We start from the raw sequence: 12579 nt of genomic DNA, 5'->3' as shown, positions 1-12579 counted from the left end.
AAAGCCTCTGTATACGTGTGTGTGTGTGTGTGTGTGTGTGTGTGTGTATGTAGGAGTGAATGCATGAGAGAGAGGGAGAAAAGAGAGGGGAAGAAAGAGAGAGAGAGTGATTGATTTATATGTGACCTGTCAGAACAGCACAATTATCCATTGGCTTATTTTCCTACAGTAACTAGTTATGATTTATGTTTCAGAAACAACATTAACTTTCCTTTTTTGTAGTCCAGTTCTTGTTTTTATAGTAAAGAACCATTTCTTCAGTGGTTGCCTTGTTTGTCTTCTACTTTTAAAAATACAAGATTTCTTCCACATGTGGTAACATTTCTTATTGACCAAGAACGTCAAACTGGAATTTATCTCTTGCATATTCAGGTAAGTCCTACAGCTCAGACTTGTTTGCTATATTGCCAGGAACTGCAAATTGGTCTTAGAGGACATCATTTCCAATTTGTCATGATTTCAAGCATAGAATATTATGGAATTATTTATGATCCATAGACTAGTTTGGCACGGAAGGTTTTTTTAATTATTTGTCATTTCAGCTGATGAAAATAAAAGTCATGATGCTCGCTACTTCTTGGCTGTTCTTGACTCATTCTCCAGGGGACTATAAGATGAATATTTTCCATATGAATCCAATGTTCCTTGAAAGGATTAGTTTAGATGAACAACAACAAAAAATCGTACACCTTGTCACAGATATAGATATTTTCTGTTGTATAGATCCTTAACCGTGACTATTAGAATTATTTTCAGAGTCATTAGAAAATTTAGGAGTTGTCTAAGTGACTATTCAGCACTCAGTCTCAAGTATATGTCAACCTTCCAAAGCCCATGTAACTTTAAATAAGCTTCTTTATCAGCTGAACTTTTTTAAAGGCAGGGTCTTATTAGGTAGCACTGGGTATAAAGATCACAGTGATATGCCTGCTTCTGACTTTGAGTGCTAGAATTAAAGGCATGTGCCACCATGCTTGCCTATGCTGAACATACATTAGATTAAACTGATTTTTTTCCTGGAAAAAAGTTAATTTTTTGAGAGATAGATTTCAGGGTAACAACAAGAGTGAAGAAGGTGGTAGTGTTGGACCATGTGGGTATTTCTCTCAGAGACATGAGGTTCCCCTTTAAAAAGGATTTAGGATATATCTCATTTGCTGTCTTTCTTCTGAGAGTAGAACTGCTGTGAAAAGCAATGGTTGGTCACCTCTTTTCCAAGAATTTACTGCTTTTAGGCAAACAAGGGAAGAGCTAACAGCTGTTCCCCCTTGTATCTGTGAAAGTCTTCATCTTAACATTATCTGTATACCAAGGTTGCATTTATTTATTTATTTGTTTGTTTGTTTGTTTGTTTGTTTTACGAGACAGGGTTTCTCTGTATTCTTTTGGAGGCTGTCGGTCCAGCCTGCCCTCGAACTCACAGAGATCCACCTGCCTCTGTCTCCCGAGTGCTGGGATTAAAGGTGTGCACCACCACCGCCCGGCTCCAAGGTTGCATTTATATGCTGTCAAATATGGTTCCTTTAAAGACAGGGATTTTTGTCAAGTACCTGCATGTAGCATGGAAGACATGAACATGAAGACTGGAGACTATCTGGTTATTTTAGTAATGACTCACAAATCTCTCAATACCATTATTATACAACTTTGAACGAATTCTTTAGTTTCCTATACTACATTTCAGCATCTATGAAATGGACAGGTAGAGGTAGTGGAGTGGAGTTACCAGTGATTGTAAATCTCTCCAGTTCTTTGCTGTGATAATGGGCATACCCATGTCTTAATTAAAATAATGGGAATGTCTAGAAATTATAAAATGGACAATGAATAATAGAATAAATCTCATGACTTCCTTGTGTTTTATCTAGAAGTCCAAACAGACCTTTGTCTCTGTGTCAGTGCTCAATGATGACAAGCCAAATGTTAAACCAAAATTTCCAAATTTCCAATTTCCTTCCTCATTCTTTAATCCAGTTGGAATGGTGTTCCATCCCCGAAGCCACTTTCTATATGTATATGGCAATCAGGTATGCAGCCAGAATTTATTCTTATGGAGTAGGAGTAAGTAGTCCAACTTGTGTAGACTGAGTGACTGTGCACATAAAGACAGGAGGAACCTGTGATCTGGAGGATAGAAGTAGAAGGGAGGACAACACACACTTAGCAACTGTTCATTGGTGCTAAGTTCTAAAATGAACATGGGGCACCATGGTTCTGAATATTGCCAGCTGTAATCCACTTCTTTACAACTCTACAACCTAGATTTTGTTATTATTCCATTGAAAGTATGTGCTGTCTGGTATTTCTGACACTTGACATTGTCTTCTCTCTCTCTCTGACTTTGTCTATGCATTCTCTGCTGGCTTTGCTGCTACCCAACTTCCTTATGCCGATGTTCTCCATTCTTGGGCCTCTAGTCAGACAGTTCTATCATGAGCAGCCTGAAAGCTTTGTAAAATTTGACAAAACACCTCTTGCCATCAGCTAAGTGAAAGTAAGGAAAACAAAATATAACACATGGAGAAATTCAATACCAAGAAAGCACTGTGGTGACTTCCAGGCAATTCACTCAGTTCACTTTCATAGTGAGATTTATCCCCTAGAAATGAAAACTTTGATGGCTGAAGTTTAGTCAGCACAGAGAACAGAGATTCTCTGTGAGATTCTGAGATGCACATGACAGTTACAGTTTTATTTCAAAGATACGAGCTCCTCAACTATTAACTTGAAAGTATGATTTCTATTTGGATAGAAAGTGGTTAAAGACTCCAAAGATCAGCAGTTTAATCTAGAATTTCTGTTCACTTGATGACTATCTCAGAATATATATATTGCTTATATATAACTCCCTCTAGCAATCACACATATGGAAAGACAAGCAGTGAAAATCTAAACTCACTGAAAACCATCAGGGAAGCACAACACAGTGACTCCCCCTTGCAATCCCAACAGTCTGGAGGCTGAGGTCGGTGGATTGCTGTCAGTCCAAGCCCAGTTTTGACTTTAGAATGAGATTCTGTCTCAAAGAAAAACAACTTGGGTAACTCACAAGGCCTTATCAAATTTGTTCCGGTTGATATTTCACACCTTACCTCATTATTAATTCATTCAATCTTTCTCACTTTGACACAACACATACTTGGTTTCTGCTGAGTCAGTGCCTCTAACTTGCAAATCAAGTGCATACATGCGTAAAAAACATCTGCTATTTAACAATGCTTATGACTTCTTGGCTTGGTCTCTACTGTATAGAGAATCGGAGATGTATAAAGGTGCCATCCTGATTAGGGCTTTTTCAAATGCCCTTATTTTAGCTCCTATACTAACAGTTCAGAACCTCTGATTTCTCTTCTGGCCATTGACTTCTTTTTCCCCACACCTCCTGTTGTGTCTAGATTGCTTCACACATTCTTTAGGCAAATATCTAACATCCCTGAGCTTATGTTCTTCTCAATCTCTGTCCCGCAAATTTGTCTCTTATTGCCCTGGCTGTAGTGGCCTTCTAAGACTTTAGCTATCAGTTTGCTCTCACTTTTTTGCCAGTGTGAATGCTTTATAGTTTTCTGTTCTAGAATTCTCAGGCTGTGAACCGAAACCTGATTTTGGAAGAGTTTACTGTACCTGTCAGAATTCATGGCTAGAAAGCATTTAAATTAGGTAGATTGCCAATAGACTCTATGATTCAAAATTTCACATGTGTATTTTGACTGTGGGCAATAACAGCTGGAATTGAAGTGAAAAGACTTAAGATGGTGTTCAACAAAACTAGTCTAAGAAATGAGCAAGGTCTCATTCCTCATAATGGGCTGAGGAATTAAGAGACCAAACATAACAACTTTTGTGGAAACAAATTTGCAACAACTAATAATGATGAGATTTTAGGAATGCTGGCAAAAAGAAAGGCACTGTAAACATAAGCTCCAGTAGTGAGAATGATGCTTATGTTGGGAATAAAAGATCCTGGTTATTATTAGTCACTTGGGTTTGTAGCCCTGCATTTTGTCTTTCTTTGAGACAGAGTCTTATACTCTACTCCAAGCCAACCTGGACTTCACTACATAGTTCAAGCTAGTCTTGAACTTGCCTGTCTCAGCTTCCCAAGTGCTAGGATTATAGAATTGTACTTCCATTCCCAGTTTGAAGAAATGAAAGACACAATGTAGCCGCCAAAATATTTAAAGAACGCAAGAAAAAGAGTTCACAATGGGGGGGGGAGAATTAAAAATAACAATAATGATAGAAATCATATGAAGTATTTTCAAAAGGAAAACCTAATAGCTAAAAAGAAAAATGACACAAAGAGGCATTTCATTGAAATTAAAATAGAAACAAACCCAGGAAGAGATGCTACAGTTCCTAACTGTCAGAACAATACAAATAAAAATTCAATATGTTGCGCTGTGAAAGCGGCTCATCTGCTTTCACTTGCTCTGATAGCATGAGGACCAGTGTTAAAGGCTGAGCATGACTGTACATGTCTATAACAACTGCATTAGGGAGCAGAGACAGGCAGATCCAGAGAGCTCACTGGACAGCCAGTGTGTCCAAAGTAATAAACTTCTGTTCAATAGAAGACTCTGTCTCAATAAAGTAGAGCATACAATAGAGGAATTCATTCAAGGTCATCCTGTATTCTCGCCATGAATTTAATACACACACACACACACACACACACACACACACACACACACACGGGTGGGGAGAGACACAGAGAGAGAGAGAGATAGAGAGAGACAGAGAGAGAGACAGAGAGAGAGACAGACAGAGAGAGAGACAGAGAGAGACAGAGAGAGAGAGACACACAGAGAGAGAGAGAGAGAGAGAGAGAGAGAGAGACAGAGAGAGAGAGAGAGAGAGAGAGAGAGAGAATGCAATGAAATATCACTCAGCCACTTAGTTGACCTAGTTACTTCTGGAAATAGAAAGCATTGGATGGGTAAATGAAATGTGTATGTGGGAAAGTAGTTAGTGTGTGTCTGAGTCCGTGATGAGAGGAAAATAGTACTGCATGGTTTTGCTTTGTAGGAAGATCAGGCTAATAGGTAGTTTTTGAAAATTAGAGGCAGTTGTTAGTAAGGTATTATTGCTTCGTTCCTTTAGGTCTGGCTTTCAATGGATGGTGGCAATTCTTTTGAATTACTATGTGACTTTCTACGTAACTTTGTAAGAAAGACTGTTCATAGTTTTTATACTTCAGATATATCTTTTATTACACAAAATGGAAGGATTTACATGACAAAGGCAGGTAAGGAATTTTCTTTTGGGGTTATAGAATGTCCTACTCAAATTGCTACAGAATACATTCTTCTCAGCAATCCATGGAAACTTCTCCAAATAGGTCACACAAAGCAGTCTCAACCATTATAGGAAAACTGAAATAATTCTATGTATTCTACCTGATCACAATGGAATATGAAATCAAATCAATATCAAGAATAACCATAGAGCACACACAAACTCATGAAGACTAAGTAACATACTAATAAATGAAGAAAACAAGAAGAACATTTTTATTTTATTACATTTTTATTTAGATTTTAAGAGTTTTTCTGTATGGGTGTTTTGCATGCATGTATGTTTGTGTACAAGTTGTATGTCTGGTGCCCACAGAGGCCAGAGGAGGGTTTTGAGAATCAAAATTGAACCTTATAGAAAACCAGCCAGTGCTCTTTTACCATGAGTCATCTCTCCTGCCCCTATAAGAAGAAAAAAAACTTTAAAATCATAGAATCAAATAAAATGAAAACACAACATATCAAAATTTATAGAATACAATGATACAATGAAGATGGTCCTAAGAGATAAGTTTAGAGCTCTAAGTGCCTATATATAAAAACCAGAGAGATTTCAAATAATGCTAAACCTTATGTCCCTGGAAAAATGAGGACAAGGCAAACCCCAAATCAGTATACATAGACCAACATAGAAATTAATAAGAAATGGAAATAAACAAGTGCCAAGAATGGGTGGAACAAAGAGTTGGATCTTTAAAGCAGTAAGCAAGATTGACAAACCCTTAACAAAGCTCACCAAAAGAAAGAGAAGACCAAAGGGAGTGCTGTAACAAATACCAATGAAATTCACAAAACTTTAGGTCTGACTTTAAACACATATATTCTACTAAATTGGAAATTTTAAAAGAAATGTTTAAATGTCTGGATATGTGTGACCTACCAAAATTAAGTGAAGATCAGTCCTCCCTCTCTGTTACTGGCTTTCTTGAGTTCAGCTCAGTACTTAACCATGGGAGTCTGCCTCTTCTTCCATCAGCCACTGAATGAAGTTTCTGTTTCCCAGACTCTCTGGCCATGGGATTGTAGGCTGGCACTACCCAGATCTATGTCTAAAATCCATATATGAGAGAGTACATGCCATGGTTCTCTTTTTGTGACTGGGTTATCCCACTCAGGATGGTTTCTTCTAGTGTCATCCATTTGCCTGCAAATCTCAGGATTCCATTGTTTTTTTTCTGCTGAATAGTACTCCATTGTGTAAATGTACCACATTTTCTCTATCCACTCTTCGGTTGAGGGTCATCTAGGTTGCTTCCAGTTCTGGCTATACAAATAATGCTGCAAATAGTGGAACAGACATCCTTGTTGTATGAATGGGCATCTTTTGGATATATGCCTAAGAGTGGAGTTGCTGGGTCTTGTGGTAGGTTTATTCCCATTTTTCTGAGGAATCTCCATACTGATTTCCAAAGTGGCTGAATCAGTTGGCACTCCCACCAGCAATGGAGGAGTGTCCCCCTTTCAAGACATCCTCTCCAGCATAAATTGTCGTTGGTGTTTTTGATTTTAGCCATTCTGACAGGAGTGAGGTGGTATCTCAGAGTTGTTTTGATTTGCATTTCCCGGATGGCTAAGGATGTTGAGCACTTTCTCAAGTCCCTCTCAGCCATTTTAGACTCCTCTATTGAAAATTCTCTATTTAGTTCTGTACCCCACTTTTTAATTGGATCCTTTGATGTTTTGGAGACTTGCTTCTTGAGTTCTTTGTAAATTTTGAAGATCAACCCTCTGTCAGATGTGGGATTAGTGAATATTTTTTCCCATTCTGTGGGCTGCCTTTTTGTCTTGCTGACTGTTTCCTTTGCCTTACAGAAGCTTCTCAGTTTCAGGAGGTCCCATTTATTAATTGTTGATCTCACTGTCTGTGCTAGTGGTGTTATGTTCAGGAAGCTGTCTCCTGTACCAATTCGTTCAAGGGTACCACCCACTTTCTCTTCTAAGAGGTTCAGTGTGGCTGGATTTATGTTGAGGTCTTTGATCCATTTGGACTTAAGTTTTGTACATGGCAATAAACATGGATCGATCTGCATTCTTCTACATGCCAGCCTCCAGTTATGCCAGCATCATTTGTTGAAGATGCTTTCTTTATTCCATTGTATATTTTTAGCTTCTTTGTCAAAGATCAGATGTTCATACGTGTGTGGGTTAATATCCGGGTTTTCAATTCGATTCCATTGGTCTACCTGTCTATTTTTGTTCCAATACCAAGCTGTTTTCAGGACTATAGCTCTGTAATAGAGCTTGAGGTCAGGGATGGTGATGCCGCCGAAAGTTGCCTTGTTGAACAGGGTTGTTTTGGCTATCCTGGGTCTTTTGTTTTTCCATAAAAAATTGATTATTGTTCTTTCAGGGTCTGTGAAGAATTGTGCTGGGATTTTAATGGGGCTTGCATTGAATCTGTAGATTGCTTTTGGCAGGATTGCCATTTTTACTACATTGATCCTACCTATCCAAGAGCATGGGAGATCATTCCATTTTCTGAGGGCTTCTTTTATTTCTTTCTTTAAAGACTCAAACTTTTTGCGATACAGGTCTTTCACATGTTTGGTTAACATTACCCCAAGGTATTTTATGTTGTTCGTGGCAATAGTAAAGGGTGGTGTTTCTCTGATTTCTTTTTCAGCCCTTTTATCATCTGTATATAGTAGAGCTACTGATTTTCTTGAGTTGATCTTGTAGCCTGCCACTTTGCTGAAGGTGTTAATCAGCTGTAAGAGTTCCCTGGTAGAGTTCTTTGGGTCATTGATGTAAACTATCATATCATCAGGAAACAGTGAAAGTTTGACCTCTTCCTTCCCAATTTGTATCCCCTTGATCGCCCTTTGTTGTCGTATGGCAATGGCTAGAAATTCAAGTACCATGTTGAAAAGGTGTGGAGAGAGTGAACAGCCTTGTTTTGTTCCTGATTTTAGAGGAATTGCGTTGAGTTTCTGTCCATTTAGTTGATGTTGGCTGTTGGTTTACTGTATATAGCTTTTATTATGTTTAAGTATGTCCTTGTTATCCCAGATCTCTCCAAGACCTTTATCATGAAGGGGTGTTGGATTTTGTCAAAGGCTTTTTCAGCATCTAGTGAGATGATCATGTGATTTTTGTTTTTCAGCTTGTTTATATGGTAGATTACGTTGATGGATTTTCGTATGTTGAACCATCCCTGCATCCCTGGGATGAAACCTACTTGATCGTGGTGAATGATTGTTTTGATGTGTTCTTGGATCTGATTTGCCAGTATTTTATTGAGTATTTTTGCATCAATGTTCATGAAGGATATTGGTCTGAAGTTCTCTTTCTTAGTTGTATCTTTGTGTGGCTTGGGGATCAAGGTTATTGAAGCCTCATAGAAAGAGTTTGGCAAGGACCCTTCTGCTTCTATTGTGTGGAACACTTTGAGAAGAATTGGTATAAGCTGTTCTTTGAATTTCTGGTAGAATTCTGCACTGAGGCCATCTGGACCTGGACTTTTTTTGGTTGGGAGACTTTTGATGACTGCTTCGATATCCATAGGGGTTATAGGACTATTTAAATTGCTTATTTGTTGATTTAGTTTTGGCAAGTGATAGCTATCCAGGAAGTCATCCAGTTCCTTTAAATTTTCGAATTTTGTGGAGTACAGGTTTTCAAAGTATTACCTGATGATTCTCTGGATTTCCTCAGAGTCCGTTGTTATGTCCCCCTTTTCATTTCTGATTTTTTTTAATTTGCATGTTCACTCCCTGCTGTTTGGTAAGTTTGGATGAAGGTTTGTCTACCTTGTTGATTTTCTCAAAGAACCAAGTCTTCGTTGCATTGATTTTTTGTATTGTTTTCCTAGTTTCTACTTTATTGATTTCAGCCCTCAATTTGATTATTTCCTGGCATCTACTCCTCCTGGGGGAGTTTTCTTCTTTGTGTTCTAGAGCTTTCAGCTGTAAAGTTAAGTCTCTCCTATAACTATTCTCCAGTTTCTTCATGTGAGCACTTAGTGCTATGAACTTCCCCCGTAGCACTGCTTTCAAAGTGTCCCATAGGTTTGGGTATATTGTGTCTTCAATGTCATTGAATTCGAGGAAGTCTTTAATTTCTTTTTTTTATTTCCTGTTTGACCAAGGAATGCTGCAGTTGAGCATTATTCAATTTCCATGAGTTTGTAGGTTTTCTGCAATTTGTGTTGTTGTTTAATCCTAATTTTAAAGCATGGTGGTCTGATAAGATGCTTTTATTGGTAGCTGCTGAGGTTTGATATGTTGCCAAGGATGTGGTCGATTTTTGAGAAGGTTCCATGTGGTGGTGAGTAGAAGGTATATTCTTTTTTATGTGGATGAAATGTTCTATAGATGTCTGTTAATCCCAGTTGTGTCATTACTTCTATTAGACCCTTTGGTTCTTTGTTGAGTTTCTGTCTGGTATTCCTGTCTATTGGTGAGAGTGGTGTGTTGAAATCTCCCACTATAGGTGTGTGGGTCTTTATATGTGATTTAAGTTTTAGTAATGTTTCTTTTACGAATGTGGATGCCTTTGTATTTGGGGCATAGATGTTCAGGATAGACACTTCATCTTGGCGGAGTTCGCCTGTGATGAGTATGTAATGACCTCCTTATCTCTTTTGATTGATTTTATTTTAAAGTCTAATTTGTTAGATATTAGGATTGCTACCCCTGCTTGTTTCTTGGGTCCATTTGATTGGAAAATTTTTCCCAACCTTTAACTCTCAGGTAATGTCTGTCTTTGAGGGTGAGGTGTGTTTCTTGTATGCAACAGAAGGAAGGGTTCTGTCTTCAAATCCATTCTGCTAGCCTGTGTCTTTTTATCGGTGAGTTAAGGCCATTAATGTTGAGGGATATTAATGACCATTGATTGCTCATTCTTCTTAGATTTGCAATGGTTGTTGTTGGTGGAATTATGTGTGGAATTTCACCCCTTTGTCTTTTGGCTGTTGGTAGAGAGGGATTCTCTAATGCGTATGTTTTTCTGGTTGTAGTTAACTTCCTTGGGTTGGAGTTTTCCTTCCAAAATTTTCTGCAGGGCTGGGTTAGTGGATACGTATTACATGTATCTAGTTTTGTCATGGAATATCTTGTTTTCTCCATTTATGGTGATTGAGAGCTTTGCCGGGTATAGTAGTCTGGGCTGGCATCCATGGTCTCTTAGTGTTGGTAGAATATCTATCCTGGACCTTCTGGCTTTCCGAGTTTCCATGAAGAAGTTCGGTGTAATTCTGATAGGTCTGCCTTCATATGTTACTTGACCTTTTTAGCTGCTCTTAATATTCTTTCTTTATTCAGTATATTTGGGGTCTTGATTATTATGTGGCGAGGGAACTTTTTTTGTGGTCCACTCTATTTGGTGTTCTGTAAGCTTCTTGTACCTTCATTAGTATGTCTTTCTTAAGGTTGTGAAAGTTTTCTTCTATGATTTTGTTGAATATGTTTTCTGCCCCTTTGAGGTGGTTTTCTTCTCCTTCTTCTATACCTATTATTCTTAGGCTTGGTCTTTTCATGGTGTCCCATATTTCCTGGATGTTTTGTGTTAAGGATCTGTTGGACTGAAGGTTTTCTTTGGTTGATGAATCTATTTCTCCTAGTGTATCTTCAACAGTTGAGATTCTCTCTTCTATCTCTTCTATTCTGTTGGTAATGCTTGTATCAGTAGTACCTGACCATTTGCCAAGCTTTTCTATTTCCTGCCTTTCTTCAGGTTGTTTTTTTATTGTCTCTATTTCAGTTTTCAGTTCTTGCAGTGTTTGCATTTTTCTTGCAATTTTTGGTTTATCTTTTCATCCATTTGTTCCCTTTTATGAATTTTTTGGTTTGTTTTTTTTCCATTTCTTGCATTTTTTGGTTTGCTTTTTCTTCCATTACTTGCATTTTTTTGTTTTGTTTCTTCTTCCATTTCTTTCATTTTTTGCTTTGTTTTTTTCTACCATTTCCTGCCTTTTTTGGTCAGTTTCTTCTTCCATTTCCTGCCTTTTTTGGTTTGTTTTGTCTTCCATTTCTTGCATTTTTTGGTTTGTTTTTTCTTCCATTTCTTGCATTTTTTGGATTGTTTTTTTCTTCCATTTCTTTGAGGGATTTTCCTATATCCTCTTTTAGGGTCTCTATCATTTTCTTGAAAGTGGTTTTAAGGTCATTCTCTTCTGCTTTGTTTGCATTGGAATGTTGGAATCTTGCTGGTGTGGAGTCTCTAGAATCTGGTGGTGTCAAATTTTTTTCTGTTGTTGAGTGTGTTTTTGTATTGTCTCTTTCCCATCTCTTCTTCTGATCCCACTGGAACAGCTGTTCCCCTGGTCTCCCTGGCTCCTCTGGTTTCCTGGTCTCGTTGGTGGGAGAGAAGTCCTGGAGTCTGGGGTGTTTGTCTCCCGCCGGGATTGGAAGCTCTGTGCAGTTCCCAGGCAATCCCCAGGCACTGGAACACAGGCCCAGAAGCAAGACCTGTTGTCCTCACCATAGCTCTTATTGGTGAAATGTGTTGTAATAAATCTAACAAAGGATGTGAAGGATCTCTACAATGAAAACTTTAAAACACTGAAGAATTCAGTTGAGAAAAACACTAGAGAATAGAAAGACTTCCATGCTTATGAATTGTGAGAATCACTTGTGAATAAGGCTGTCCTATCGAAAGCAATCTACAGAACCAGTCGAAATCTGGTTCTATTCATCACAGAAACAGAAAAAAATTGAAATCCATGCAGAAGCACAAGAGATCCTGGACAAACAGTAATCTAATTTGACAGTTTGGGCGAAGAGACAACACTATCAGGAAGACTAAACCACCTTTCTTCCATATCCCTTGACTAGACAACCCCTTTGCTCTGTTCTACTGCCCACTTTGGTGAAGATGTTCTGTAATGAAGAGAACCTGTAAAAGACTTTTCAAGGGTGTAACAGAAAGTAGCATGTATTTTACTAACTTACAAGTCTCAGAGCCCTACTCTCATCCTTAATTTAAATAACAAATTTTACAGGTATAATATAAAATTTCTTCTAGGTGTAATATATCAATATCAAGAGATTTCTGTTTGTTTCCTAACAGGATTGACAAGATACACTCTGAGTGGAAAATGGAGTGATAAAGTTTTCACAGTATACTATGATCACTTGGGATTCATACACAAACTGACTCCAGAACGCTTTGTCACCAATTCATCACCTTCGGGCTCTCAAACTTCTAGTCGGATTTTTGGAAAGGTCAGTAACATGATGCACTGAAACTATTTGCCTTGTTTTGAGTCAGATGCCACCTTCTATGTGCAGGACAATGAATGAAATGGTGTTTTCCTTATTACAAACCCTTTTAAGGTTTTTAAATT

General features: G+C 38.0%; 1 protein-coding gene across 2 annotated transcripts in view; it reads left to right on the top strand.

Moving 5' to 3' along the window:
- LOC110340584 (cation channel sperm-associated protein subunit beta) overlaps positions 1-12579 on the top strand; it is a 115869-nt gene that overhangs the window by 48911 nt on the left and 54379 nt on the right. Inside the window, exons 12-15 of one of the 2 annotated variants that reach the window (XM_040743361.1) lie at positions 223-372; positions 1869-2027; positions 5101-5245; positions 12303-12457. In XM_040743361.1, coding sequence (XP_040599295.1) covers positions 223-372; positions 1869-2027; positions 5101-5245; positions 12303-12457 — 609 coding nt within the window. Of the gene's footprint in view, positions 1-222; positions 385-1868; positions 2028-5100; positions 5246-12302; positions 12458-12579 lie in introns of both variants that reach the window. The other variant, XM_040743360.1, reaches the window with a different exon arrangement.

Source organism: Mesocricetus auratus, unplaced genomic scaffold (assembly GCF_017639785.1).
Source record: "Mesocricetus auratus isolate SY011 unplaced genomic scaffold, BCM_Maur_2.0 Super-Scaffold_15014, whole genome shotgun sequence".
NCBI lineage: Eukaryota > Metazoa > Chordata > Mammalia > Rodentia > Cricetidae > Mesocricetus > Mesocricetus auratus.
This window is presented reverse-complemented; position numbering and strand designations above follow the sequence as displayed.